At 60.9% G+C, this 27,633-nt stretch overlaps 2 protein-coding genes across 32 annotated transcripts; one reads left to right on the forward strand and one right to left on the reverse strand.

Annotated features, from left to right (window-relative positions):
• The first annotated feature begins 3,952 nt into the window (after positions 1-3,952).
• On the forward strand, positions 3,953-26,988 carry IDUA (alpha-L-iduronidase). Of its 22 annotated transcripts, none has more exons than XM_032491940.1 (15): positions 3,956-4,402; positions 5,096-5,236; positions 16,009-16,094; positions 16,239-16,346; positions 16,631-16,726; positions 16,816-17,018; positions 17,177-17,356; positions 17,469-17,685; positions 17,982-18,194; positions 18,265-18,401; positions 18,479-18,604; positions 18,703-18,779; positions 19,177-19,277; positions 19,415-19,558; positions 26,649-26,988. In XM_032491940.1, exons 1-14 carry the CDS (start codon positions 4,248-4,250, stop codon positions 19,519-19,521), a joined length of 1,947 nt encoding a protein of 648 aa, XP_032347831.1. In that variant the 5' UTR covers positions 3,956-4,247; the 3' UTR covers positions 19,522-19,558; positions 26,649-26,988. The 22 variants fall into 22 exon arrangements, 19 of the variants coding, with proteins under 19 accessions (XP_032347865.1, XP_032347867.1, XP_032347898.1 ...); XM_032491950.1 differs by lacking the exon at positions 26,649-26,988 and adding an exon at positions 22,523-23,961; XM_032491960.1 differs by lacking the exon at positions 26,649-26,988 and adding an exon at positions 22,526-23,961.
• SLC26A1 (solute carrier family 26 member 1) lies at positions 5,763-13,564 on the reverse strand. 10 transcript variants are annotated; one of them, XM_032491907.1, is made up of 4 exons: positions 12,814-13,009; positions 12,320-12,408; positions 8,291-10,129; positions 5,763-7,574 (listed from the first exon to the last, which is right to left on the reverse strand). In XM_032491907.1, the coding sequence occupies exons 3-4, from the start codon at positions 8,879-8,881 to the stop codon at positions 6,045-6,047; spliced, it is 2,121 nt and encodes a 706-aa protein (XP_032347798.1). In that variant the 5' UTR covers positions 8,882-10,129; positions 12,320-12,408; positions 12,814-13,009; the 3' UTR covers positions 5,763-6,044. The 10 variants fall into 10 exon arrangements, with proteins under 10 accessions (XP_032347798.1, XP_032347818.1, XP_032347806.1 ...); XM_032491927.1 differs by lacking the exon at positions 12,814-13,009 and having other exon boundaries at positions 8,291-8,909; positions 9,381-9,475; positions 9,874-12,706; XM_032491915.1 differs by lacking the exons at positions 12,320-12,408; positions 12,814-13,009 and adding an exon at positions 13,408-13,564.
• Positions 26,989-27,633: the final 645 nt, after the last annotated feature.

The following is a 27,633-nucleotide window of genomic DNA, read 5'->3' on the forward strand; positions in this document are numbered from 1 at the left end:
GCACAAGAGTGGAAATGCAGCACCGAACCGACGGGAGGAGGACACGCTCACCGGTGAGTGGACGCAGGAAGGCCGGGCCTTGGTTTCCAATGCTCGGCACACGGCCACAGGCAACCTCAAAGGTGCCGTGAGGGTAGATGGTGGGGACAATGGGTCTTCGCAAAGACAGGAACCCGGAAATATTGGGATGGACTGCGTCCACACCCTCCTGCACATCACCTTCTCAGTGGTGGTTCTGGGTCAAAGGCATTCTTTATTTCCCTCTGTGCCAGCTGGTCAGCCTTTCCCTTCTGGGAAGGGCCTTTGAGTCCTGTTCAAGCACCTGCCTGCCCTGAGGCTGTGAAGATGCTCCTGTCTGAGGAAGAGGGCTGTCTGTCTCCAAGTGTACACCTGCCAGCCTCCAGGCGGTGTGATGTGAAGTGGTCTCATGTCCACTCAGCCGACACATGGCCAGTCAGTGTGATGCGGGCCAGTCCAGGTTTGGGGCAGCCTGAGGTTGATGGGCTGTCTTTAAGAAAAATGCAAAATTATTATGATAAAATTAGATACACATTTATTCAGAATGAGAGAAAATCACAACAAAGTGAACATTAAAAACACTGACAAATGGCACAAACATCACAAAATCCAGGAAAAAACCCTACAACTTTCATTCATAACTGCTTCCTACTCCACAATGATTCTGTTTTCATCTACATTTTTATTGTCTCTTTTTATAACAATTTCGTAATGTCATTGTCCAGGGAGAGAAGAGAGAGAAAAACTCATTCCTGGTTGTGTCATGCACATTGCCGAGGCTGCTGCCAAGCCTGGAGACAACTTTGTTGAGTCTGTCTCATCTGGAAGCTGAGGCGGCTCAGGGTAGTGCACTTTTCTTGTGTCATGACTCATCCAAAACGCCCCTGTGCTCTGACGGGCCTTCTTACATGGTGCCCTTGTCACACTGACTGTGGGGTCCACTCTGTCTTGTCAGTGTCAGCGTTTCCTGTGAAGTCAGCAGGATGTCCAATCCTTTCCCCAAAGTGCATGTGACTCACTCCTTCCCCTGGCTAACTGCCAGGGGTGTTCCTGGAAGCTGTTTTCTGCACCCGGATGTCTGGTGTTGACTTCGCTAAGCAAGGAAGTGACAGTGAGGGACAGACATGTCCATGACCCACAGACGTTCCCACCACTCAGCTTCCCCTTGGCCAGACCCCGAAAGTGCCACCCCAGCCCCACCCCAGCAAGAGGGGAAGTGTGACGGGGACCCAAGATAGTGTGGGAACCATTGTGGTCATGCTGTCCTAGTTTAGCAAATGTCACAAAACCATGTGAGTGTATGACCCAGGCCCTCATGAACCCAGGCCACTGTGCGGACCCACGTGTCCCTGCTGTGCCACGCCGTCCACGCGGTTCTGGAAGACAGTCCCAGTATAGGCTGGCAGAAGCCCTCTGCATGTGTTCCAGGCATGGGCAGGGCCATGTCCCCTCCAGAGGCTGCTCCTGGAGCCCTGTTCTGGGCCCTCCCCAACTCGCGGCCCCTCCTCCATCATCAAAGCCAGCAGCACTGCACCTTCGTTCTAAAATGTGTACCCAGGTTTGTTTTCATCAGACAGGGTGAGGTGACAGTCACGGAGACACCTGCCTTTGAAGAAAGAATTTATGACATTTCTCAAGAGGAGGGACCCCGCAACATGCAGGGACACTGGGACCACAGCTTTGAGTCAGGAAACAGAAGCAGGAGTGGAGACAATGTGGCCCAGAGCCTTTATTGGGGTTTTCGCAGGAAGGGATGGGTGAGGCAGTCCAGGTACACACAGTCAATTGAGGACTGGACGTTTTGAATGATTTTGGCAGCCTGAGCTCTGGGGACAGCCTCTGGCTGTTGGGTACATGGCCCTGGGGTGAGCTGGTGCAGATGGGACATCAGCATGGCATGTGAGAGGGGGGAGAAGGGCTGGCAGGGGTGGGGGCTCTGGTCCCATCCATTTGTGGGGAGGCTCAGTTGGTTCCAGGAACTGGCTGGTCCAGGAAGGGCAGCCTCTCCAGGACCAAGACCCCGAGTGCCAGAGCACCCAAAATACCGAAAATAAGCCACTATCACCAGTACAGTTAGAGACAGACAGGGGGACAGAAGGGAAATCATTCTCACCTGCTTAGAGATACAGGCCAGATTTTTTTAAAGACAAAAATCAGGATTTTGTTTAAGAGAAGAAAGGTTGGTGGTGCTGCCTGGTCCTCTTCCAGCCAGAGACAGCGACAAAATACCAAACAGAAAAATAAATGAATAAAGAAATGAGGAGGGAGAAAAGAATGGAAGACAAGACTGATGTAAGAGCATAGAGGGGAGAAAACAGACCCCTATGTTCCTGTTTTTCACCTGGAAAAGTTAAGGGTGCCTCACCTGGAAAACCACACTATGCCACTGTGGTCCCACCACCAGGACCCTGCTCCCCAGCACCCAGTTAATCTTCCATCTCCAGACCCTTAGCTTAGTCACACCGGCAGAGCGCACACTCTGGGTCGTGGGGGCGGCTGGGAGCCACTGCCTGCACACCCGTGTTCCCCTCACAACCCTGCATACCCCTTAGTCTCTGGGTGTATTTCGAGCCCCATGAGGTGCAGCTGCTGTTGTGTGTGTCGCTGCGTTACGTTCATGTACAGTAGGCTCTTTGTGCTGCGTCTCATCCCTCCCTGCATCTCCAGGGACAGGATCCTTCTTTTCCTGGAAGGACACCAATCACCGCTTCGGTAAAGGGGGTCAGTGGAGACACATGTTCAGACTTTGTTTCTCTGGAGTGTCTTTATTTGACCTCCGTTTTCGAAGTAGACTTTTTGCTGGAGGTAGAAGTCTGGCTATGAGTTATTTGCCTTGAAGTTTTTGTTTCCTCGTCTGCTGGTTTCAGTCGCCTTGGCTGGAAGTCAGTGTTCTTCCTTGTGGTTCCGCACTTCAAGGGTTGCAGGCCCTCTTTTCCTCCTGCTGCTTTGAAGGTGTTTCCCTTTGTCTTTGGTTTCTGCTTTTCATTACAAGCTTGGATTCTGCTTTCTTTCTACTTTTCCTCCGGCTACAGAGCACCTCTTGATTCTGTGGCTGGATGGCTTCCATCACGTTAAGAACATTATCAGTTCCTGTCTCTTCAGATGCTGTCTCTGTCACCGACCCAAGGGACTGGCAACAGCGACTGGCTCCAGGTGGGTTCTACTGACTGAGGGAGGACGTGCAGGGAAGGGGTCCTCCCCTGGGTTCCGAGACCTTCGGTTGGTGGGGAAGATGCTGTGCGACCTCCAGGACAGGCAGGTATACAGACACACACATGCAGCATATGCATGCAGCTGAAAGCTTAAACACCTACACCGCTGACCGCCACCTCCCCAACACCCAGGCCAGGCTGCCTGGCTGTCCTGAAGAGACGTCCACTTGGCTTCTTAAAGGCAGCTTAGCTCTCTGGCCACCCCTGCTGCTTTACAACCGCGCCCCTCTCCGAAAACGGCACACCCCCACGCTGCCGCAGTCAAATTCCTTAGGGTCACCAGTCCACCTTCCAAATGTGTCCCACATCTGACCACCTCTGCCCACCGCCCAACCATCGCAGGTCTGAGCCATGCGTTAGGCTCCTTCCTGCTCCGAGGGCCGACCTTATGAAGCGTTGCAGATGACGGTTCTCACCCGTGCGGCTAAAAACCAGGTGCTTTCCAAGTGCCCACAGCGCGCTCAGCGCCTCAGCGCGGGAGGGGACGGAGGGGCACTACCTGCTGGGGGCTGCCGACCCTTTGCCCCCTACACCTACTGCCCCGGCCCCGCCGCCACGTCCACGGCCCCAGCCTCCGGCCCCACTGCCTCGCGCCCACATCCCCGCCCCCGCCCACTCCCTCCTGACCCCGCCCATATCTACCGCTTTCCCCCTCCCCAGACACGCCCCTCCCACAGCCCCGCTCCACGCCCACCACCCCGGCACCGCCTCCCACCTTCCGCCAGACACCGCGCACAGCCACCACTTTCCGGGGTCCCGCTCCGCCCCACGCCCACCGACCCGGGTCAGCGACCTCACGTCCACTAACCCGCTTCCTCGCCCACCGCCCCGGCCCCTCCCACCTCCCACCGCCGGCCAGACTCCTCCTGGCCCGTTCCTGCCGAGGCCCCTCCCGGCGCCGGCGGTCACGTGGCGTGTAACCCGGAGGCGGAACCGGCCGTGGGGCGCGGACCTCGGCTCCGGGAGCGACAAAGGTCGGGTGGGTCTATAGGGTTGGGGTGCCCTGGCGCCCCTGCCATGCGCCCCCCGCGCCCCCGCGCCGCGCTGCTTCCGCTCCTGGTCGCGCTTCTGGCCGCGTCTCCAGCGGCTGCCGAGGCTCCGCACCTGGTGCGCGTGGACGCGGCCCGAGCGCTACGGCCCCTGCGGCCCTTCTGGAGGAGCACCGGCTTCTGGTGAGCGCTCCGCAAGGGAAAATCGAGGTCCGAGCGGCCCATACCGCACCTATCCCGCTGTGCGCTCTTCCCGGACCACCACCGCGAACCCCGCCCCAGGCCTCTGGGATCCCCGTCGCATCCACCGAATGAGGAGCGCCTACTGCAGATCTCTCCAGACGTGATTGGGGGGTCCTAGCTGTCCGCCGGCTCTGTGCGGTTTTGGGGTGCCACGGAGGTTTCCTAGATGAGTGGCTACCCAGTATGGCGGAGGCCTAGGGCAGGCTCCAGAGTTTGCCTAGTCGACCCCAGGAGTCTGAAGAGCCTGGTGGCCTCCCTGGCCCAGGACACTACTCTGGTGCAGACCAGGAGCCTCCCAAGGGTATCAAGGAGCCTTGATACCCCAGCGGTATCAAGACGTCCTGGCAGTGAGACCTGTCCCCGCTCCCCATGTGTCCTCCATCCCCTCTGTCAGGCTTGGAGCTGAGATTCCCCTGCTGGGACAGTGGGCAGGGTGGGGCCCTGATCTCCATAAACATGAGGTAGGTTTCATAACAATCCTGGCATTAGTGGTCATTTTATTACATCAGGGACAGTAAAACTCACCAGCGGACACTCCCCAGTCCTGGCCCTGGTGGTGTAGGTGTGGCTGTGTGCCAAGGCTGCTCTGTTAACTCGGACTAATGCCCCCACTCCCCCTTGTTTTGTGCCCAGTCCCCCACTGCCGCACAGCCAAGCTGACCAGTATGACCTCAGCTGGGACCAGCAGCTCAACCTGGCCTACGTGGGTGCTGTCCCTCACGGTGGCATCCAGCAGGTTCGGACCCACTGGATGCTGGACCTCGTCACGGCCAGGTGGGTGGCAGGGAGTGGGGGAAGCCTAGGGGCAGCTGGGCAGAGCCCACTTTATGAAGACCAGGACGAAGAGGAGGTGGTGTCCGGGTGTGGAGGATAGTGCAGTTTAGGGCAGTGGTGGGGACATCCTGCTCTGAGAAGCCACCGCCCCACACTTCTCGGCAAAGCATCCCCCGGGGAGGGAGAGTGGAGGGCATCTGGCTGCACAGGGCACTGTGGTGCTGGGCAGCCCCTGGATGGGGCACAGCTGCTTTCCTGCTGGAAGCCACCCTGGCAGCTCAGGCTCAGGTTGGTGTGCAGCTGGACCCCAAAATGGCTAGTGGGCACCCACACTCTGTGCTGTGTTCCAAGGGCCAAGCTGAGGTCATGTTGGTCACATCTGCCTTTGGCCCTGCAAGGGCCAGCCAGGGCTGAGGCATGAGGTATGAGAGACACTTGGGCATGTGTGTTGCGGGGGCTTCAGGGACATAGAGACCCTCATAGAGACCTGGTGGGGTGGGGGCCGGCAGGCCAAGGGACCAGTGTCTTTTCGGCACCTCGGCGGCCATGTGACTGCCTCGGGGTCCTTGTTTAAGACAGGACACTGAATGTCAGATCGGCTCCACAGACCACAGGTGCACAACCCTGGGCCCAGGTGGCACTGTGGCAGCGTGTCTCAAAGGTGCGGTGGTGGGTTCTCAGGCATCTGAGTCCTTGTGGGTGTTCACAGTGCCACCCTCCGTCCCAGTTGGGGTTCCCCAGTTCCCCTAGGGTGGGGACGGCAGTGATCGATGGTACAGGTGGAGGCTGGTGGCAGGCACTGGCTCTCCTAGAGGGAGGAGTCTGTGGCTGCCAGCTCCCTGTGACGGGCTCGGGCCGCCTGCACAGCACCGTACACGCTGGGGAACAGCTGCTCCTCCTCAGCCACGTCCTCCTGGTCCTCCCCGAGGAAGCCGCCCCTCCTCAGGGTGTCCCTTACTGAGGGGCTGCAGCAGGCCAGGAGCAGGGTGATGCCCAAGGCCTCGTAGTCTCGGCGCAGGTCCTGCAGTGTGGCCAGGCCAGCCGCGTCCAGGAACAGCAGCGGGGCACAGTCGATGACCACCACGTGGAAGCCGGTTGCCGAGGGCATCAGCGCGGCCGTGCTGCTCACTGGGCCCAGGTCCCGGCCTTGGATCAGATCTCCTTTGCCAGCCCCCACCCCTGAGCCCCGCTCCTTCCTCCTGGCAGTCACATGCCCCACGTCCAGCCCCGTCAGGCTGTAGAGCGAGCGCAGGAAGAAGTCCTTGTTGGCATAGTAGAGTGGCCCCGAGAAGCGGAACACCTGCACGCCAGGCTCGGGGACCAGGCCCTCAAACTCTGTGCTGTCCTCGTAGAAGCCAGAATCCCCAACTTGGGCGAGCAGGGCGGCACGAGGGCGCTGTGTGCGGCTGGCCAGGCTGAGCAATGAGAGGAGGACGCCAGCCAGGAGCCCGGCCTCGGTGCTGACCAGCACGCAGGTGGCCGCAGTGGCCACCCAGACTAGTGCATCGGCTGGGCTGAGCCGCCACAGCCGTGGGACATCCCTCACCTTGCGCAGGGCCCCCCGCAGGCTGACGACAATGACACAGGCCAGCACGCACCGCTGCAGGTCCCGGAACAGTGGCGCCAGCACCAGCAGCACCAGCAGCACCACGGCAGCGCTGACCACGCTGGACACCTGCGTGCGGCAGCCAGTGGCTGTCTTCACCAGGCTCTTGGACAGGGCAGCACTGGTGGCAAAACAGTGGAAGAAGGCGGGCAGCACGTTGCAGCAGCCCACGGCCAGTAACTCCTGGTTGGCACGCACGGAGTAGCCGTGGCTGCGGGCAAACATCTCTGCCAGTGAGATGGAAAAGGCAGAGCCTATGAGGGCCAGGGACACAGCATCCTGTGCCACCCGCCACATCAGCTCTGGATCTGGCACTCGTGGGGCCACGAAGCCAGTGGGGATGTCACCAGCCACGTTGGAACCGAAGCGCTCATGGAACTGCCCAAAGTGGGACACGAGCGTGGCCACCACGATGACCAGCAGCTCTGCAGGCAGCGGCACCTGCAGGCGGTGCCGGAGGCGGTCCGAGAGCTCCTTAGCCGCCAGCAGCACGGCCAGGCACGTGGCACTGGTGAGCACGTCGCACAGGTTGGCCTGCCCAGCGCTGCGCAGCAGGCTCAGCCACGTGCTCACCACCATGCCTGGGCCCTGGTGCCGTGGGACCCGCACACCCAGCAGGTGCCTGAGCTGGGAGGTCAGGATGGTCACTGAGGCCCCCATGGCGAAGCCATCCAGCAGCGGCTGCGAGAGGTAGGTGGACACGAAGCCTAGCCGGAGGATGCCCATGAGGACCTGTGGACAGAGTGTGGTCGGGGCAGCGGGTCCGCGGCACGGAACCCGATCTCCCTCCTCCTGGCTGCGTATTTCCCAGATGGACTCCATCCACAGCCCCCCTGCATGCGCACGTGCACACACAGGCACTGCAGAGACGGGAGGTGCCCGCCGTGGCTGCAACGCTCCCTTGTGATCCTCACACACTGGGCTCTGGGCGTTGGGAGGCAGCTCCTTTCTCCTGCCCCGTATGCATCACCCCCACCCCCCACCAGGAGACCTGGAGCTGATGGGAGGGACCCAGGGTGGCCCTTGGGAGGGGGTGACATTGCAGTGGACAGCCCTGGTCCAGGAAGGGCTGGGTGCAGGGAAGCCACACGAAGGCTGGCAGTCCCCAGGGTCCCATTTGGGACAGGAAGCCAGGGAGGCTGTGGGGACCGAGTGGCAGGAGTTGGGCACATCTGGGCCTGAGGCCACTCTCTGCGGCTGGCCTCGCAGGCTCCCCGATCCTGGTGACCCTCAGCCCCTGTGGTGCGGTCATGAGCCAGCCTCTGCCTGGGCCCTGTTCTGTCTTCTCCTTGCTGGTTAAGCCACCACCCTGATCTTGTGTTTCCCCCAGGCTTGGCCTTCCAGGTAGGCAACCGGCACCGAGGGGGCTGCTCCGAGGGGCTGAGGTGCCCCATCTGGGTCTGGGCCCGGGCCCAGCTTGGAAGGACCCCGTGCGGCAGTCTCCTCACCTGGTAAATCCCGGCCACCAGTGTGAGGGCGGTGGCAACGCGGATGGCGTAGCAGTCCCTCCCGCAGTCCTGCAACCCGAGCACCAGCGTGGCGGCTGAGGCATTGAGGGCGCTACTGTTGGCCCCAGGCCCCAGGCCGTCCTGGGCAGGGTCGAAGCCGGCCAGCAGGAGCTCGCGGTCCACCACCTGACCCACCATGAGGCAGAGCAGGCTGAAGATGCCCACGGAGACGTGGCGCGAGGTGCCCATGAGGAAGTAGATGAGATTCGCAAAGAAGGACGTGTAGAGGCTGTAGACAGGCGGCAGCCCAGCCAGCAGCGAGTAGGCGATGGCCTGCGGCACCAGGATGATGCCGATGACCAGCCCAGACATGGTGTCACCCGCCAGGTCCTCCCGAAGCCGGTACTGGCGGAGCCAGCGTGTGGCTGGGAACAGGTCCTGCAGCAGCGCCCAGGCCCCCTGCACGCTGCACACACAGCTCCTCCGCAGTCTGGCCTTCAGAGCCTCACCCAGGCCCGGGGGTGCTGGGGGCCGCCGGCGGACCAGCACTGGCCCCCTGGCCTGTGGTGTGCATTCAGGGGACACGTCCATCCTGGGGCACCTGGCCCCCGGGGGAAGCCTGCAATGGGGAAGTGGTGAGACGAGCAAGAGTCGGGGGCATCACAGAGACTCAGATGCACGTGGCTGAACCAGGCTCTGCTGCTCCCTGTCCACCTCTCCGTCCAGGCCCCCACAGGAGGTCTCTCCACTCCCCCATCCAAACTACCGTGGTCCCTTCTGGTGTCTGTCAGCCCTGCACTGGCTCTGGGGCTGGCAGAGGCTCGGAGGAAGAGGCCTGCAGGCGCTGGGACCCTAGCCCGGTCCTCGTGGCCGGAACGTGCTTCGCGGGGGCCATCTGGGAGGGGAGCCAGGGTGAGTGGCGTCCATCGCACATCCAGAGTGTTCTGGAGTTGCAGGTGCCCTTTCCCCAGCGCGTGTTCATGCCACTGGGTTTTGGCTAGTATCTGACCGCGCAGGCGCACCAGGGAACACAGGTGCCAACTGCCACTGCTGTCCGGAGGGCAGCCTGCCACCCAGGGCCCAGCCGTACCTTGCCTCTGGGCTCAGGGAGCACCAGGGTGTCGGCGGCCTTGGTCTGCCCCGTTCACAGCTGTGCTGAGGTCAAGCTGTGCTTGAAATCCCCTCCTGGTGATATGAAGCAGGTTGTCCCTCAAGAGCCTGGTCACTCTGACACGGTGTGCACAGGGCCTGGGTCTCCCCAGGGTGTGGAAAGCTGGTGGTAGGCCTGGCCTGGCGAGAGGCGCAGGCAGGCGGACACGGCTCCTGTGGGCTCAGGCAGCAGGCCCGCCCTCGAGGGGACATTATGGGAGCTGTTTCCTTCCTCTGCAGCCTCATCACACAGGGACCTTAGACACCCTGACACTCACCCAGCCCCTGGCGTCCATGTGCATCGACTGAGGGCTGTTCAGATGCCACCTGCCTTGTGCCTGGCGCCCGTAAAAGAATCCCTGGAACCGGGTGTTTCCACTCCCAGCATCCCGCCCTGGCTCCATACCCTGCAGCAGGTCCCAGGCGACTCTTACCTGAGGGAGACCCTCTCGGGCTCGGCAGATCGCGCGGAGCCAGGCCTTTGTGTCCCCAGAACCCCGTGGCCCCTGTTAAAGGCCAGGAGTGCAGGCGGCGGGTTCTGTCGTGGAGCTGGTCTGTACTGATGGGCGGCTGGTGCTCTGTGCTCGGCCTCTGACTGCTTGGCTGTGCTGGGCTTGCTGTTAAATTATTTACTCCAAAGACTGCTGAGTCACAGGTTTCCTCTAGATGAGCATTACCTGCGCAGCTAATCTGGGGAGGTGTATTGTAATCAGAGGCTCACAAATGGTTACAGTTGTGTGGTCCTTTAATAAGCACCGAGCTTCCCAGGACCGGGGCTCCAGGTGTGGGATGGGGCGGGCTGGGTATTGAGTGGCTAGAGCAGGAACCCGGGATTCTGAGGCCCCTGGGGGAGACAGACTGCTCAGAAGCCTGGCCAGCTGTGGGGAGAGGACAGGCAGTGTGTGACCCCTCAGCTCTGGGGCCAAGTGTCATGGCTCTCAGGTCCCTGGAGTGTCGGAAGGATGGAGGATCTAGGGAGGGGCTGGTCTCCAAGTCCTATTACTGGACATCCTCTCTGTGGCAGGGCGTCCCTGAACCAGCAGGACCCTAGGGGTGTGTGTGTGTGTGTGTGTGTCTGTGTGTGTGTGTCTGTGTCTGTGTCTGAGGGCGGGAGGGCTGCCAGGCACCAAGTTACTAGTCAGGTGTGCCCTTCCTGCTATGGGGGCAGGGGCCCAGGTCTGTCTGCCTGGATTCTAGTCTGGTGCTGACCCCCTGTGACTGTGGGCACTGGCCTCGCCACACCTCCATCTTCTCTCGGGTGGGTGGGACCTGCCTCATAGGGCCAAGCATGAAGGTAAACAGTCCCTTTAGAGGACTCCCCCCGTGTCCCACACACGATAAACTAAGAGTGTGTTGCTGTTTTTCAGTTCTCCCATCCTTAAAATGAATAGCAGGTGCCTGAGGAGCAAGGTGGGGAAGGGGGCTGGCCCCCTGGGGCTGCCGCAGCTCTGAGCGTTCTCCATGCAAGAGGGGAGGCCAGAGAGGCCGCAAGGAGTCCCTCTGGTGGGGCTGCTGTCTCCGGAGGCCCTGATGGGGAGAAATCTCCTCCCACACTCAGGGGACTTCCCCTAAGCCTCCCTGAAAGCTCTGTGGCCTGCTGGAGAAGACCAGGAGCCCCACTTGGGGGCAAAGATGGGTGTGGAAGCCCAGGGTGGCAGGGAGGGGAGGGTATCTCCACCCTGTAGTGAGGGCAGGGTAGTCGGGGCCCAGGACCCACAAAGATGCCATCTCCCTCTCCACTCTCCTTGGAGAGTCTGTGTTGGGCCCCAAGAGCTCACCCTGTCCTCCGGAGTCCAAGCCCAACCACCCAGGGCAGAGCCTGGGGCCTCCCTAGTGCCCTCTCCTGCCCCCAAGGTCCTGCCCAGACCCACTCAGCCCTGGGGGGAGATGTCTGCCCAAGGATGTGGTTTACCTGAGCCATGGGCCAGAGGGCAGGCGGGATGCGTCACTGCAGCCCGAGGCAGATAAGGCTCACATCAGGGCCGGAGTGGGGGGCACCACCGAGGGGGGTCATATATGCTTATCTTCTGGCCCAGCTACCGGCAGTGCGGCAGTGAGGGAACTCCCTGGGTGGCCCCTGTGGGCAGAGATAGGGCCTGCCAGGTGGGGCCTCACCACCCTGGGGCGTGGCGTGGAGGGCTCCTGCGTGCATGGAGACACCGTGGTGGGATGTGACGGGGCAGGGTGGGGGGAGGGGCGGCGCCTCCCCATCTCAGGAGGTGGGAACAGGGATTTGGGGTGCTCTCTAGGTTTGGAGCAACTGTGGTGGGATTTTAGGCGGGTGGAGACATTTCAGGGAGGTGCTGTTCTCAGCGCTCACAGCACCTAGGTGCCTGGCCTTGGTTGCCTTGGTGGCAGGGATTCGGCCTTCTGCTGTCCCAGCCCCTGCCTAGTTGGGTGTCTAAAGAAGGTGAAGAAAAACAGTAGAGGTTTGGTGTCCTTTGAGAGATCGGCAGGACCCCGGGATCTAAGCCTCACCCACTGCGTGTCCCTCTGTTTCTCTGTGCTTTGAGGTCTGGGTCTTCATCCTGTGGCCTGGCCAGGCACACAGGTGAGTGTCTTGGGTCCTGGGGCCTTGCTGGCCAAGACCCAGTCTTCCCTTCACCCCAGTAGGCCCCCTGAACCGCAGACTTCTCTACCTCAGGCAGGGCCAGCAGGACCCTGGTGTGCAGAGTGATCTGCATGGGGCACCAGGTCTCCAGTGCCTTCTGCCTGCTGGAGCCACCCTGGGCTTGCCTCCGGCTGACTCCTGTGCCACATGGTTATTTCCTTAAATATTGGTCTTTAAATCACTGTTTTAAGTTGTTGAGGACACTTATTTGGAAAGGAAACAGTGTATCCCTACCACAAGTGAAAGGCTGGGCAGACAGCTGTTCTCACCTCCAGGGCCCTGAGAACTGGACTCCAGCGCTCCCACTTCCAGAAGAGAGGACTCGCCTCTCCTGCCAGCTGGAGGGCACCGTCCCACCCTAAAACCCAGATCAAGGCTAGAGGTTCTCCCCAGTGGCTGGTCTGTGTCCCACAGCCGCACGCCGCCTGCATCTCCCCGTCTGAGCACTCTCGGCCCTTCCTCACGCATTTACCTACCCCCGCGTGAGATCCCAGCTCCGCGCCCCATCTCCCCGTCAGTACTGTCAGTACTCGCTGCCCAGGTTCCCACCCCGCGCATTTCCACACATACTCTCGCCCTGCGTTCCCCTCACCACCCAGCACGCACGGCCGGGGACCCCGTCCCGCGCCCTGCGCCCCCTCCTGATTGCTGACCCAGTGGAGCATGCGCTGCCTCGTCCCCACCCCGCATGTGCCCCCCCCCACAACGCTGGAGCACGCAAGGCCCGGGGCCCTGCCCCCGCGCCCCCCCCCCCAGCTCTCACCGGGCTGCTGCGTCCTCGCTGCGCACGCGCTCAGGGCCAGGGATGGGGGTGGGGGGATTCCTGGTGCAGCCTGGCGCACCCTGAATGAGGCCCTTGTGTAGCCGCTGTGGCTCAGCCCACGTGCAGGGCCAGGAGCTGGTAGCGACCTGCCTGTGCCTCGTGCCCAGGTTCCGCCCCTTGCAGGGCAGCAGGATGACGAGGCTCTCGGGCTGGATGGTGGCCCGATCTGCGTCTGCGACCTAGGCTTCTCTGCAAGGGGAGTGCCGGGGTGGGCTGCGCTCTACACCTTATGGCTCAGCCTCCTCCCTCGCTTTGATCTCTCAAATTCCCCTCCTAACGGGGGCTGAGACCAGTGGAGGCCTAGGCACTGACAGTGGGGCCCAAGGACTGTTCCCCAGGGTTCCTTGGCCTGGAATCACCCCAGGGTTGGGTCTTCTGGTCCCGAGGGGCAGGTGTACTGGCTGGCCTCCAGGGCATCCTGGGGTGCTGAGGCTGGACGGGTCAGGAGTAGCAGGCTGGGGATGGCTCTGCGGCTGGGGCTTCTCTCGTGGCGCCCTGCTGGCCCAGGGCACTGAGCTTGGGAACAGCATTTACCCGAGGCCAGGTCCACTTCTGCCCCGAGTCGTCCTAGCGCTGCCGGGATCTGTGGAGAAATCCTGGAACCCGTGCCTGTGCCTCCACTTTACATGTGGCGCCCGTCGCCCATGCCTACGCCCCTACCCCCCACCTGTGGGACTTTGGAACCCATCTGATGCTGCGCATTTAATTTTTACCCAAGTGTTTGTTCTCTTTCTTTGCTACCGGTTGTGACCTTTGGAGTGGGGGAGGGGCCGGTCCCCGCTGCGCACGTGCTGTGGGGCTGGGCCCCAGAGGCGGGAAGAGGCAGCTGGCACAGCCTGTCCTGCGAGCGCAAGCAGGGTGTGCGGCCAGGCAGGAGCCAGAGGTACCAGGAGGTGCGTGGTGGCGGGACCTGGGCCCAGGCTCGGCCTTGACCTTGTGCAAAGTGAGGAGTGGGGGAGAGGAGACGCGCAAGGGAGGTGTTGACTTGTCCAGATCCTCGCTGTGTTGGGAGGACAGCGCTGGGCTGGCCAGCTTGGCGTGGGATGGGGAGGCTCACAGACCAAGAGCAGTTCCGGGCGGGATTCCACCGACATCCCTCCTCGCCCCACCCCCGCCGCCGCGGACGCGGCACAAACCCGGCAGCCACGAGAGGGCGCAGTTGCACTCCCGGTGAGACGTTTCCGCCCCCCTCCCTCAGGTCTGTTGATGCGCCAGGCTTGTCCTCACTGGAAGCCCTCAGACCCCCTACCAGCCCACCTGCCTGTGCTCCTCACCAGCCAAGACCCGCAGCCTGAGCTCACCGCTGGCTGCTGCATCGCCCTCAGCTCCAGGCGGGGTGCTCTGCTCGTCCCGCTCCCTGGCCTAGGCCTGACCACCGAGCACCAGCTTCCTGGCCCAGCCCCCAACACCAGGTCCACCTCTGGGTGTCCACTTCCACAGGGCAGATCCGAGCCCTGTCTGACTCCCAGCTTATCCCTGCCTGCTTCTGCCAACTGCATCCCACATCCAGTTGCTTGAGCAAGTCCCAGGGGTTGGGCTGAACTCCCTTTTCCAGCTCACCTCCAGTCCATCAGCAGCCACTGTCCCCTCTACCTCCGAAATCCAGCTGCTCCTGCACCCTCTGGACACCACCCAGTCCAGGCACCACTCCTCTCCCTGAAGGACTTTCTCCCAGCTCCCACTCTCGCTCCAATTGGCCGAGGAAGGGATCCTTTCAAAACATCATGGCAAAGGCGAAACTATGGAAGTGGGGAGGGTATAGCTCAAGCAGTAGAGCGCATGCTTAGCATGTGTGAGGTCCTGGGTTCAATCCCCGGTACCTCCTCTAAAAATCAGCAAATAAACTTAATTACCTCTCCCCGCCAAAGAAAAATGCAAGGCTATGGAGACAGTAAAAAGATTAGGGGTTGGAGGGCAGGGAGAACAGGTGGTGCACAGAGGGTTTCCAGGGCTGGGAAACCACTGTGTGATAGTGCAGTGGTAGACACACTCAGAGAGTGCACTTCTCCCATGATCCCTAATGTAAACCATGGATCTGGGGGGATTGTGATGTGTCAGTGTAGGATTGTCAGTCATAACAAATATTCTGACATGTTGGTCATGGGGGAGGCTGTGCCTGTGGGGCGGGGCAGGGGTAAATGGGAAATCTCTGTACTTTCATCTCCATTTTGCTCTAAAAAAAATTGTCTTAAACACACAGGCATACACACAATGTCACAGCACTGCTCTGCTTGGATTCCTGAAAGGACTCCCTTATTTAACCCTGAGTCAGGGTCCCATCCTCACCATGGTCACAATTCCTTGTAAGACCTCATTGCTCAGAACTCACACCCTTATTCTGCCCCTGGCCCACTAGCTGCCTTTCTGCTGCTTGACCACCAAGAGTTCATTTCTACCTCAGGGCCTTTGCACATGCCTTCCATCTGTTCCCCAAGGCATTCTCATTGCTGGCTGGATCCATCACTTGGTAGGTCTTAGATGTCACCTCGCAGAGGCCCTCCCTGCCTGACCCTTTGCTCTGTGTCACATCCCCTTCAAGTCACGTCTGATGTGCTCCTGAAGGTTTGAGTAGTTACCCAACAATGCCTGTACCCTTTCGGACTATAAGCCCCATGGGAATTGACCCAAGTCTGGGAAAAGTGTGGGGTGGGGGGAGAGGGGACGGGAGGCTGCGCTTCCTTTTCTCCTGCCTGTCCCTATTGCCTCTCAAAGTGTGGGAGCCGAGGCAGGAGTCCTGTTGAGCCAAGTCTGGGGCCCTAACCACCAGGAGGGGCAGGGCAGCAGGATATGGTAACTGCCAGGTCCCTCCAGGCTCTAATCCCACAGCCTCCCACTTCACTGCACCCCACCACCCACTCCATCCTCTTGTACCTGCCCCATCCCACTCCTGAGCCCCAGGCTGTTCTGAGTCCCTGAAGGCTTGGAGTGGGATTCCAATACAGGCACACTAGTTCATACTAGGCTGTGAGTGTCTAATCAGCTGATGTCATTCATGTTTTCCAAGGAGAGGGGCCCACTGAATTGGGAGCCTAGTCCTGCGTGGCACCTTGCAGGCTCCCTACCTGCTTGAATGTGGCCATAGTTCCAGACCCGAGCCCACCTTTCCCAACCCTGATATTAAGTGTCCTTCTACAGGCGGTCAGCTGGGCATGGCCTGAGCTACAACTTCACTCACCTGGACCGGTACCTGGACCTTCTCAGGGAGAATCAGCTCCTCCCGGGTAAGCAGCCAGCATCACCTTTGTACAACTGGCCCAATCCCCTCCCCTTCGCCTGGCCCTTCCCGGTCCTCCTGGTTGCCCACTCAGGGTCAGCTTCAGTGCTGGCCTGCTGAGCAATGGGACAGCCTCCCTCATGTGCTGCAGGCTTTGAGCTGATGGGCAGCCCCTCCGGACACTTCATTGACTTTGAGGACAAGCAGCAGGTGTTTGAGTGGAAGAACCTGGTCTCCCTCCTGGCCAGGAGATACATCGGTGGGCAGGGTGCATGCCCTGGGGGGACAGGGTGGGCACTTCTGGGCAGGCTCTCCCCCCGCACCACCCAGGCCACCTTGCTGGAATTCTCTGTCATGAAGCCACTGAGCCAGGACCTTCTGATGGTGGAGGGAGGCCAGGCAGGGTAGGGGTGAGCTCCTAGGGAATCAGACATCCCCATCGCATCTATACCCCAGACCGTGGGTGCCCCTCCCTGGGGGTCCGGGCGGACTATAGCCCTGCCCCAGGGGAGGCCCTCATGTCACAGGAGGGACACTCTGCAGCTAGGTATGGACTCAAGCATGTTTCCAAGTGGAATTTTGAGACATGGAATGAGCCGGACCACCACGACTTTGACAACGTCTCCATGACTTTGCAAGGTAGGGGGGCCTCCTGAGTCTTGCAGATCTGAGAGGGGTGGCAGCAGCCTCTAGTGCGGGGATGTGGACCCTGTGTCCCTCTTGTCCAGGCTTCTTGAACTACTACGATGCCTGCTCTGAGGGTCTGCGTGCTGCCAGCCCGGCTCTGCGCCTGGGTGGCCCTGGGGACTCCTTCCACCCACCACCGGGCTCCCCACTGTGCTGGGGCCTCCTGGGACACTGTCACAATGGCACAAACTTCTTCACCGGGGAGGTGGGCGTGCGGCTGGACTACATCTCCCTCCACAAGAAGGTACCTGGGGGACCCCACCATTCTGCACACCTGGACCCCAAACCAGTGCCTGGCGGGCTCCCGTGGGTGGGACTGCCCCAGGATCCCCACTGCTGCCTGCAGCCCTGCTGCCTGCTGGCGGTGGTCACGGGGGCTTCTCAGTCAGGGCCACTGCACAGGGCGCAGGCAGCTCCATCCGCATCCTGGAGCAGGAGGTGGCAGTCGTGGGGCAGATACAGCGGCTCTTCCCCAAGTTCACTGACACCCCCATTTACAATGATGAGGCGGACCCACTGGTGGGCTGGTCCCTGCCGCAGCCCTGGAGGGCCGACGTGACCTACGCTGCCATGGTCGTGAAGGTGGGCCCGGCCCCAGGACGCCCCCAGGAGCAGCCTTCCTCCTGGATGGGGTGGGGGTGGGGTGGGCGGGTGGCCGTGTTGGCCGCGGTCCCAGCTGCCCCTCGGCTCGCAGGTCATCGCACAGCACCAGAACCTGCTGGTGGCCAACACCAGCTCCGCCGTGCGCTACGCGCTCCTGAGCAATGACAACGCCTTCCTGAGTTACCACCCGCACCCCTTCTCACAGCGCACGCTCACCGCACGCTTCCAGGTCAACAACACGCGCCCACCGCACGTGCAGCTGCTGCGCAAGCCAGTGCTCACAGCCATGGCACTGCTGGCCCTGCTTGGTGAGCTGCGTGCTGGGTCCCACGTCGCTGCCTGCCAGGGAGGGCCGAGCCGAGGTCTCAGCTGGACAGGGATGCCGTTCTAGGCCAGGAGGAGCTTGTGCAGAGGCCCAGGGGTGGATGTGTCCTGCTGGGGACCGGGGCGCATGTTTCTTGTCCTCCCCTCTCCCAGCTCAGTGGGTCTCAGAGGTGGCGGTGTGGCCGGGGGCCTCCAGTGGAGGAGGGGCAAATGGTGGGAAGCCAGGCCTAGGGAGGGCAGAGGGGTGACGACTCTGCGTGGTGACCCCCTTGGCCTGCAGACGGCGAGCAGCTCTGGGCCGAGGTGTCTCAGGCCGGGATGGTGCTGGACAGCAACCACACGGTGGGCGTCCTGGCCAGCACTCACCGCCCAACTGGCCCCGCTGACACCTGGCGTGCCACGGTATTGGTCTATGCGAGCAATGACACCCATGCCCACCCCAACCGCAGCGTCACCTTGACGCTGCGCCTGCACGGGGTGCCCCCCGGCCCAGGTGAGCAGGGAGCCCGAGTAGCTCCAGCAGGGGGTGGGGCAGGGCCTGGAGGGGCAAGGCATGGCCCCAGCATCTGGCTCTGCAGGGCTCGTCTTTGTAACATTCTACATGGACAACTGGTCCTGCAGCCCCCACCGCGAGTGGCAGCGCCTCGGCAGGCCGGTCTTCCCCTCTGTGGAGCAGTTCCAGCGCATGCGCGCGGCTGAGGTCTGCGGGGAGGGTGGGGTGGAGGGCAGAGAGGCTCCAGAGGTCTGAGGGCCCTGAGCACCTGACCCTGTCCACAGGACCCGGTGGCCGTGACGCCGCGCCCCTTCCCCACCAGTGGCCAGCTGACCCTGAGTCCCGAGCTTCCCCTGCCCTCACTCCTGCTGGTGCACGTGTGTGCGCGCCCTCAGGAGCCCCCAGGCCAGGCAAGTGGTAGCTCCGTGTCCCCCTGCTCAGGTGTCCCCCTGCTCAGGCCCGCACCCCCGGCCCCCCACCCCCGAGTCATGGTGCCTCACTCCTCCAGGTGACTCGGCTCCGTGCTCTGCCCTTGACCCGTGGGCAGCTGCTTTTGGTCTGGTCGGATGTGCGTGTGGGCTCCAAGTGCGTGAGTGCAGTCCTACCCCTACACCCCCTAAATCCGTTCCTTTCTACCTGTGTCCTTGGCCCCCAAATCCTCCAGGCTGTAGTGCCCATGTGGCCACTTGGCTGTGGCCCTCCAACCGTCCCCCAGGCTGGGCGCCTCTGACCCCTCTACACCCACCCCGCTGTGGGCACAGAGGCCCACGACTCTCAGCTGTCTGATGTAGGGTGACATTTGCAGGGGGCACTGGGGCTCCAGCCCCATCTTCTCAGCCAGTGTGGCCCTGTGTCACTGCAGAAAGAGTGTCCCTGCCCCGGGGAGGGTTCAGGAAGGGGGCTGGAGGGAGTAGGGCCCTGGGTCTGCTCTGCCTGTCAGTCCACCTGGACCCCAGCCCTGGTCCTGACTGACCTTCCCCAGGTGCCTGTGGACCTATGAGATCCAGTTCTCCCCGGATGGTGGGGCCTACGCGCCCATCAGCAGGAAGCCTTCGACCTTTAACCTCTTCGTGTTCAGCCCAGGTGTGCCTGCCGCCTCAGCACAGGGCCTGGTGGGGTGGAGTCCAGGGCCTTTCAAAGCCTGGAGCTGGGGGCCTTTAGGACTTCGGGGGATCGGGGGGCTCACACTCAAGACCACATGTGTACCTTTGTGTCCCCAGACGGGGCTGTCGTCTCTGGCTCCTACCGGGTTCGTGCGGTGGACTACTGGGCCCGGCCAGGCCCCTTCTCGAGTTCTGTGCAGTATCTGGAGGTCCCGGCACCCTGAGGGCCACTGCTGCCCGGCGATGAGCCTGTGCTGACCGGTGAGCTGGGGCGGCCAGGGGCCCTGCTGGGCTGGACCACCATCAGCCTGTCCGACAGTCACCCCCTCTGTTTGCCCCTCCTGCCCCTCACTCAACCTCTTAAAGTGCCTTTCCACACACAGTCTCCGGGAAAGCCTTTGTCAGGGGCGCTAGGCAGATGTGGGGCCTGTTGGTCAGAGCCCCCTCCCCACCTGTGGGAGCTGGGATGGGGTGCAGGTTGAGGTAGACAGGTGTGAGCTACGGGAGGGGCGAGGTGTGGACTGCATTGGAGTTAGGGTCTCTGGTGTCACCTCCGGGAGCAGCAGGCCCCACTCCCGTCTCCTGCAGGGTGGGGGCTAAGGGTGCCCTGCGAGTGGAGTGAGCCTGGGACAGAGCCCAGAGGGTTATCCACTCCCTGAGGCCCAGCCAGGCTGTCCCCTACCCCTTGCCAGGCTGCCTGGCCCAGGCTGTGTCCAGCAGAAGAAATGGCCAGCAGTGTCCACTCTTGGTCATCCTGGCTCCTTGTCTGGGCCCAGAAGGAAAGAGATGGCGTATTCATGACCTGGGGACTGTTTATAGAGATGTGGGCAGGGGGCAGGGAAGCCACAGGGGGTGGTGCCGAGCCTCAGGGCCCCTCCCCACAGCCACCCCTGCCCCAGGGCAGGTGGAGAGACGGAGGAAGGAGGGGAGAAGCTGCCCAGCAAAGACCCTCAGGCCAGGGATGCACCAGCCTGGGGCACTGCCAGCAGAAGTGGGGCCCCGACCCCACACTCCTCTCTCCACTGCCCACCCCAAGCTGCCTGGGCACAAGGGTGGTGGGGCCGTGGGCCTGGAAGGCCCAGTCACCCCTCTGGCTCCCCTGAAACCTACCACCCCCCCATCCATGTGGAAACTCAGGGCACACCAGTTCCCACCAGCAGTCTCGTCTTGGGCAAGAGATGTTTGGCCACATTTCTGCATGAACCGCAGAGCCAGTCCCTGGTCTGGGGACTTCAGGGCTTGGTGACTGGGGGACCCCGACCGTCTTGCTGGGGCCCCGTTGTGACCATACAAGGGGCACTAGGGGTGCCTGGTGGGCATTGTTCCTGGGCATTGTCTTCCTGCCTCATCACCATGTGCTGTCTGAGCCTGGCCCCCGTGACAGAGCATGGTGGGCTGGCGGCCCGAGCAGCGGTCACTCCTCTCCTCCCAGACCTGGAGACCGGAGTCTGAGGTCAGGGTGCCCGGGGGGGCTGGTTCCTCCTGAGACCTCTCTCCTTGGCTTGCACAAGGCTGCCTTCTCCCATGTTGTTATGTGGCTGTCCCTCTGTGTGTGTCTGTGTCCTAATCTCTTCTTACAAGGCCACCAGCCAGGTGAGAGTAGGGCCCACCCACATGACCTCATTGCAATCACCTCTTTAGAGGCCCATCTCCAAATACAACCACATTCTGAGGTCCTGGGGGTTAGAACTCAGTGTATGAATTTTGGGGGACACAGTTCTGCCCGTAACAAGCCTCGACCTCCTTTCCCCGTGGTGATGGGGCTCCATCACCCCAGCGGTCAAGCATTCTCTTCTCCAGCCACTGGCTCAGTGGCCTGAGGACCGGTGATGGTCAGAGCCTTCTCAGCTTCTAGCTTCCTTGGAGGGGGACTGGGTTCCCTGGCTCCTTCCTTGGACGCAGGACCTACAAGTCCACAGAGCAGAGATCCCACGGAGCAGTGGGGTGTGCAGTAGGGGAGGCTCTGTGCAAAGCAGTACCACAGGGTCAAAGCTTGCCAGTCAGCTTCCCGGCAGGAGCCTGCTGCTGTCTGCCCTGGTGGTAAGATAGGCCCCTCCTTTAGAGGCTACTGCGGCCCTGAGGCAGTTGGGGCGGGTGGGGGACTAGGCACTGGCACCCATGTCGTGGCCAGGACAGAAAAGCCACATCTGTCTCCGGGGTAAGTCACCATCTCCGCTCTGATTGTGGCTCACGTGTTGTCCGGCAGCTACCAGGTTGCTGGCATGTCCCCACCCTCTGACCTTGCTTTGATCTTTGCTGGTTTGGGGTCATTGGGCTTGGAGCCGGGCTGAGAGTTCAGGGAGCCACGGAACCGACCCCCACACAGCCTCTGACCCTGCTGCCACGGCCACTTTGCACCTGGGCCCATGGAGTGGTCCTTGGGCTGGCAGAAAGAGGCTGACGTCGCCATGTCTTGTTTACAAGAGCCGCTGATGTGGGGGACGCTTCCCGGACCAGTGTGGCCTTTCTGCAGGACACAGCACCCTCGCCGTCCCTCTCCTTAGACCTCTCTGTCCTCGAGCTTTCCGTCTTGGTCTTTCTGAGTCTGGCCCCAGTGGCCAGCCTCTTGGGTGCTGCCTGTTGTAAGCCAAGCTTGAGCCAGATGTGCACCTTGGTGCCGCCCTCTGGGAGTGAGCGGGAAGTGCCTCGGGGGGCCCCGGGTGCGGGCCGAGGGAGAGGCGGTGGTCCGGGGGGAGCCAGCGCCTCCCGGGCGGGCACCAGCCGCCCTCCAGACGCGCCTGGGCCTGGGCTCCAGTATCTACGCCTCAGGACAGAGTGCTCTGCGCGCCGGCTCGGCCCGGTGGTGGGGCGGGAGCTGCCCCAGGGCGCAGATGCCAGCCCGGAGCTGCTTTTCCAGGGAATTTTGAGAGGAGGAAGTGGCCTTGCTCCAGGCTGCCCAGACTGACCCCCGGGGCAGGTGGCCTGCACCGCGCCTGGACAGTGTTGCCTGCAGCCCAGGAAATGGGTCAGAACAGCAGGTGCAGACATGGCACATGCTGCCCCCACACCCAGAGTCCCGTGAGCCCTGGGCCCCTTAGGAGCAGCTGGTGCAGTGTGACCGGCCCCACTTCACGGGGACCATCCCCCGAGCCCAGACTCTCAGACCCGAGGCTTCCCTGGAGGCTCCTGAACTTCCGTGGGTTTATCCCCCCCCCCAACTCAGCAAGCACCGTCTTACTGAGGCATCTGGTGTGCTGGTCACCTCTCGGCCCCCTGTCTGATCAGCAGTGTCACCAAGGAAACCGGGACCCTGGGCCATATGAAGACAGTCGGAAAGCTGTTGCCTTGAGGTGACTGCAGAGGTGCGCCGCTGTCCCTATCCCGTGAGGGAGCCTGCTGGTCGTCCCTGACAGGGAGAGAAAGCATTTGCCGGGTCAGCTGCGTGTCAGGCCCCCAGGCTGTGTGACTGTCCCCAGCGACAACACCACATCCAGACCTCAGCTCACTGGTGTTGCCACAGGTTACGCTGTGATCATGGCACTCTACACCCATCTGGCAGGTGATTTGGAGAAGAGAGAAGGGACACCCTCCTCATGTTCCCCAGGTTTCTGACTCTCTGCAGCTTTCCCAGAAACGTGGTGATGTTTTTGGTTTAGCAGGGAGGGCAGGCCTGGGGGCTTCCAGGACAGCCCTCCCTGCGCAGGTCGAGGGTCCAGCGTGGGGTGGCCGCTGCAGCCCTCTCTACCATCTGGGGACACACAAACTGCAGGCAGGGCCTGCAGGACCCGTGCGCTCACAGACTGAGGTCAGGGCCCTGTTTGCCCAGCAGCGGAGGTGTTCAGGTGAGCGGGAACTGGCGTCATCCATAAGCCACAGGAGCCTAGCGGGCCTCTCCACGCGACAGTCACTTGCAGACCCCGCAGGTACCCCTTACATTCCTGGGGACACATGTGACTGTTTAGGTGGTTCTTTTTCAGGGGGGTCTGGCCTCCCCTCCATTAAGGGCTCTTGTGAGCCACTTAGTTCTAGGAACTGGGCACAAGGTCCTGGCCTCGCAGTGACAAGTGTGTCAGAGCTGCCAGCAGGCCTCCGATTTTCTGGCTGCTTGTGCTTCTAGCCTCCAGAAGCCGCCCGGAGCCGGCCCTCTCGTGCCTGCCGAGGGCCCGTGCTTCAAAGGCTCGTGTGTGCTTCACCTGGGGTCTTGTTAAACATGGTCTGACTGGGACTGGGCCTGAGACTGCCTGCAACTCTGGTTGCTGCTGGTCCCAGGAGCACGCGTGGGGCTCAGCAGTCCCCAGGGCGTGTGGGGAAGTGGCCACAGGCCAGCCTCCCAACCATCGACTCCACTGCCAGGGGCTCGGGCCAGTGCAGTAGGCCTGGTTCTGAGCAGCCGCGTCCATCCCACCTCCCTTGTGTGCGGTGATGGGTTCACTGCCACCATACTTCCCGGGATCCTGCCAGTGTGACCAGCGAGGCTGAGGGCTCCCTCCTCCTGCAACGCTGGCCATCAGGCTGTGTGGGCAGCCGGGATGGGGACAGGCTTTACATGGGGGGGAGGGGTCCCCAGTGAGGGGACCTGGCAGTGTTGGGGCCCTGCCCCTCTGTCCCTGTTTCCTTTCCTTGAAAATTGCTATAACGTGATTTTCCAGCCACTGAGATTAAAGCCTATGATACCAAATAAAAAACAAATAAAATCTTAAAAAAAATTGCTGCTCCTGACCAAACAGAGGCCTCATCAGTGTCCAGCCTTCTGTCGGGCAGTGGCTCATAGAACTGGCCCTGTGGCCACAGGAGAAGAGCCGCGGGGCCCCTGACACCCCTGTGCCCCCAGCTCTCAGTTCTGCCTCTTCCGTTTCAAGGGAGGAGAGATGCCCAGACTTTATCAGCACTGCAGTCGCCATGGCAACCAGCCCTTTCCTTCCACCCACACCAGCCCAGCTCACAGCCACTGAGGAACTTGAGTAGCCTTGGTACCGTTGCCCACCTGCAAGGCCAGCCCCCAGCGCCTCACATCTGTGGGTCACCTGTTGCCGGAACCCCATGTGGAGGCTCTGTGTCCTGGGGCCGCCCCCAGTCCCACTGGTCTGGGCCCCAGCGGGAGGACACGCATGCCTGTGGAAGAGCTTCCGGGCCCAGGTTGAGGAGGCCGGTCAGGAGCAGAAACCCCCAGGGGAACCCCTGTGGGGGAGGGCAGAGGGCGGGCATTACCCCTCCCATCGTGAAGGAGGAAGAGAGGGCTGCCCCGCCCTGTGCAAGCCCAGGTGACAGGTGAAGGCAGAGGTGCCAGATGCCACCACACGCCTGGGCGTGACCCGGGCCCCAGAACAGGGAGGGGGAGGCAGGAGGCCCACTAAGAGGGGTGCAGAGGAACCAGGCCCTTTGTGGGGCCCAGGGCACGAGGGGCTGCACAGGAGGAGAGCTGTCCTGAGCCTGGTGCCCCTACCTGCTGCCCAGAGGTGGCACTGCGGACCTTGGGTGGTAGGGGATGTGGATGGAGTCCAGCCCTGGGCATGATGGAGCCTCATGACTCACAACCTCAACAGGTGGAGAGCCCTGGATGCAGCTGCTGGGGTTCATATGGTCCCCATTACCACGGGGCACCACGTGGTCACAGACCTGCTGCCTCCTGGCGTGCAGCCTGAGCACCCTGACACCCAGTCAGAAGTGCCCCTCAGCCTCCTGGTCCCAGGGTCCCCCCAGGACAGGGGCTGCTGTAGGGTGCTCTGAGAGGCCCCTCCTCACCGAGGCTGAGGTGGCCCGACGAGGCCAAAGCCCCACTGCCCACCTTCCACGCCCAGCAGAACCCCTCCTGGGGCTCCCGCGCTGCTCGTGGACTGGCTATGCCTCCAGGTGAGGGAGGCCTGTGGGTGCCAGTGCTAACCCAGCTCCCCTCTACCACTGCCCTAGAAGGTACCAGAGAGAACCTGGGTGGAGCACCGCTGGCGGAGGATGGGCGCAGGCTGGTCCCCAGCGGGGAGGCCTGTCCCCTCAGCGGACCTGGTCAGGGTGGCCCAGTATGGCAGTGTCAGTGTCCTGTTCTGGCTTTGGGCTGGGATCCATTTGGGGATCCAGGGGTGCACATCTGCAAGGCTTGGGGGCCCAACCTCAGCAGGAGTGCTGTTCAGCCCCAGAACTTCGGGGCCCACTTGGACGGCTGTCCTGCCCAGTGGCCCCATCCAGGCACTCCAGCCACATCCTGTGACAGCCCTGCATGAAACAGGACTGGCCTCACATCCATGCCCCAAGAGCCCCTGTGGGGACAGGTAACCCTCTGAGCAGAGCTCTGGGTCAAAGCGTAGACCAGGGGCTGCCTTGCCGAGCTCACCCCTTTGTGAGTGGGCACGAGGTCTCCCCTCCATGGTGTCTATGCTGAGAGTCACCAGTGGTGCCCCGTGTCCCCAAGGAAAGGACAAACAGTGGTGCCAATGCAGGTTCGAGGGTGGAGGCAGGCCCGGGTCAGGACACAGGAAAAGCTCCAATGAGTCGTCAAGTTGAAATAGCTCACAGGAGAGAAGGTGAAACCAAAAGGAGGTCTTCGGTGCGCTGCAAAGTCTGACAGCAGCAGCTGCTGCCGGGAGTCTGTCACCTCAGTGGCCTCCCCGGCCCCTCCACGGAGGCCTCTCGTCTATCTTCTTAGCACTTTTTGCTTTGTCTTTAAGAAAAATATATAATAACACCTTTACTGAAGTATAATTGACACAATAAACTGCACTCTTTAAAGCATATGATTTAATAAGTTTTGACAAGTTCATGTCCATGAAACCAAACACAACATAGATAGCGAGCATTTCCAACCCCCAGAAGCTGAGCCGGGCCCCAGCCCAGGCAGCCCCAGGCCTGCCTCCTGGCACTGCAGGCTGACCGGCTCTTCCTAGGGTGCTGTGCAGGTGCCACCACACAGCGTCCTCCCACCAGCACAGTCACCAGGGACAACTGTCCTTGTTGAGTGTGGGCCCTTCGCGCGTTTTTACTGCTGACTGTGTCCCGTCCGTGGACCCCAACAGTCCATCTGCCTGGTCGCCTCTTGCCGGACATCTGGGTAGGTCCCGGTTTGGGGCATCTGAGAACAGAGCTTTGTGAAGACATGCACCTCCTCTTCTGTTGGGTAAACACCTGCACGTGGAGCGCAAGTCCCCGAGGCTGGGTCAGAGGCGCACTTCGCGCTCTAGCGCCTTGCTGAACTGTCTTTCGGAACGGCTGCGTGGGCTCCGGGCCGAGGGCGTGCTCGTGCGCGCTGCCTCCCAGGACGGACCCTCGTGCAGTGGTCTGGGTTCTTGCTGCCCTGCCAAGTGCACCGACACTACTCCTTTTGCTGCCTTTTTTTTCTTGTAGATTCCATAGAGTGTCTCAGAGCTGATCAGGTCATTTACAAGTCATACCATTTTACTTATTTTTTTCCAATCTGAACCAGCTTGAACCTCCAGCACAATGTTGACCAACTGCAGAGGCAGCAACCCCCGGGTCTGCTTCTGGTGAAGGGGAAGCCTGATTCTTCAACAATGAAGTGTGATGTTGGTGGTAACGTTTCTGCAGACGCCTCTTGCTGGGTTGAGGAAGTCCTTGCCTACGCCAGCTTGCTCAGGTGTTTCTGTTTTTGTTTTTTTTAAATCGGGGATGGGTGTTGGAATCTGTCCAACTGTTCAGCTTTTTCTGAATCTGTTGAGATAATCATGTGCTTTTCTGTGTGGATATGGTCAGCTACGTTGATTTTTAAATATTAAACCAAATTTGCATCCTTGGGATAAACTCCACTTGATCATGATGTATTAGCCTTTCTTTATATTGTTGAATTTGTGAACCAAAGTTTAAAATGTTTTGCATCTGTGTTCACGACAGACACTTTTCTGGAGGTTTCTGTCCTTGTCGTTTTGAGTTTGGCGTCAGAGTAACGCGGGCTTCATGGGATGGGCTGGAAGGTGCTCCCTTCTCTTCACTTTTCTGGTAGTGTTCCTGTAGAGTGGGTGTCATTTGCTCCTGAAATGTTTTGTAGAATTTCTCAGTGAAGCCATCTGGGCCTGGTGTTTTCTTTGTGGGAAGGTTTTTAACTAAAAATTCAGATTATTTAATAAATATAGTCAGGTTTTCCATTTCTTCTAGAGTGAGCTGTGGTAGTTCTTGATTTTCAATGAATTTGTCTATTTCTTCTAAGGTGTCAAAAGTATTGGCATAATTCTTTTAATGTATGGATTACTAATATTGCCTCTCTCAGTCCTAATATTGATAATTTGTCTCTTTTCTCTTTTCTTTCCCCCAGATCCATGTGTAAGGGATTTATCAATGTGATTGATCTCGAAGAGCCAGCTTCTGATTTCCTGGTTTCCTCTGTCCGATCTTGTTCTGTTTTGCTGTTTTCTAGCTCGTTGATTTCTAACGTGACCTTTGCTGTTTGGCTCCTT

The sequence above is a fragment of the Camelus ferus genome, chromosome 2 (assembly GCF_009834535.1).
Source record: "Camelus ferus isolate YT-003-E chromosome 2, BCGSAC_Cfer_1.0, whole genome shotgun sequence".
Classification (NCBI taxonomy): Eukaryota; Metazoa; Chordata; class Mammalia; order Artiodactyla; family Camelidae; genus Camelus; species Camelus ferus.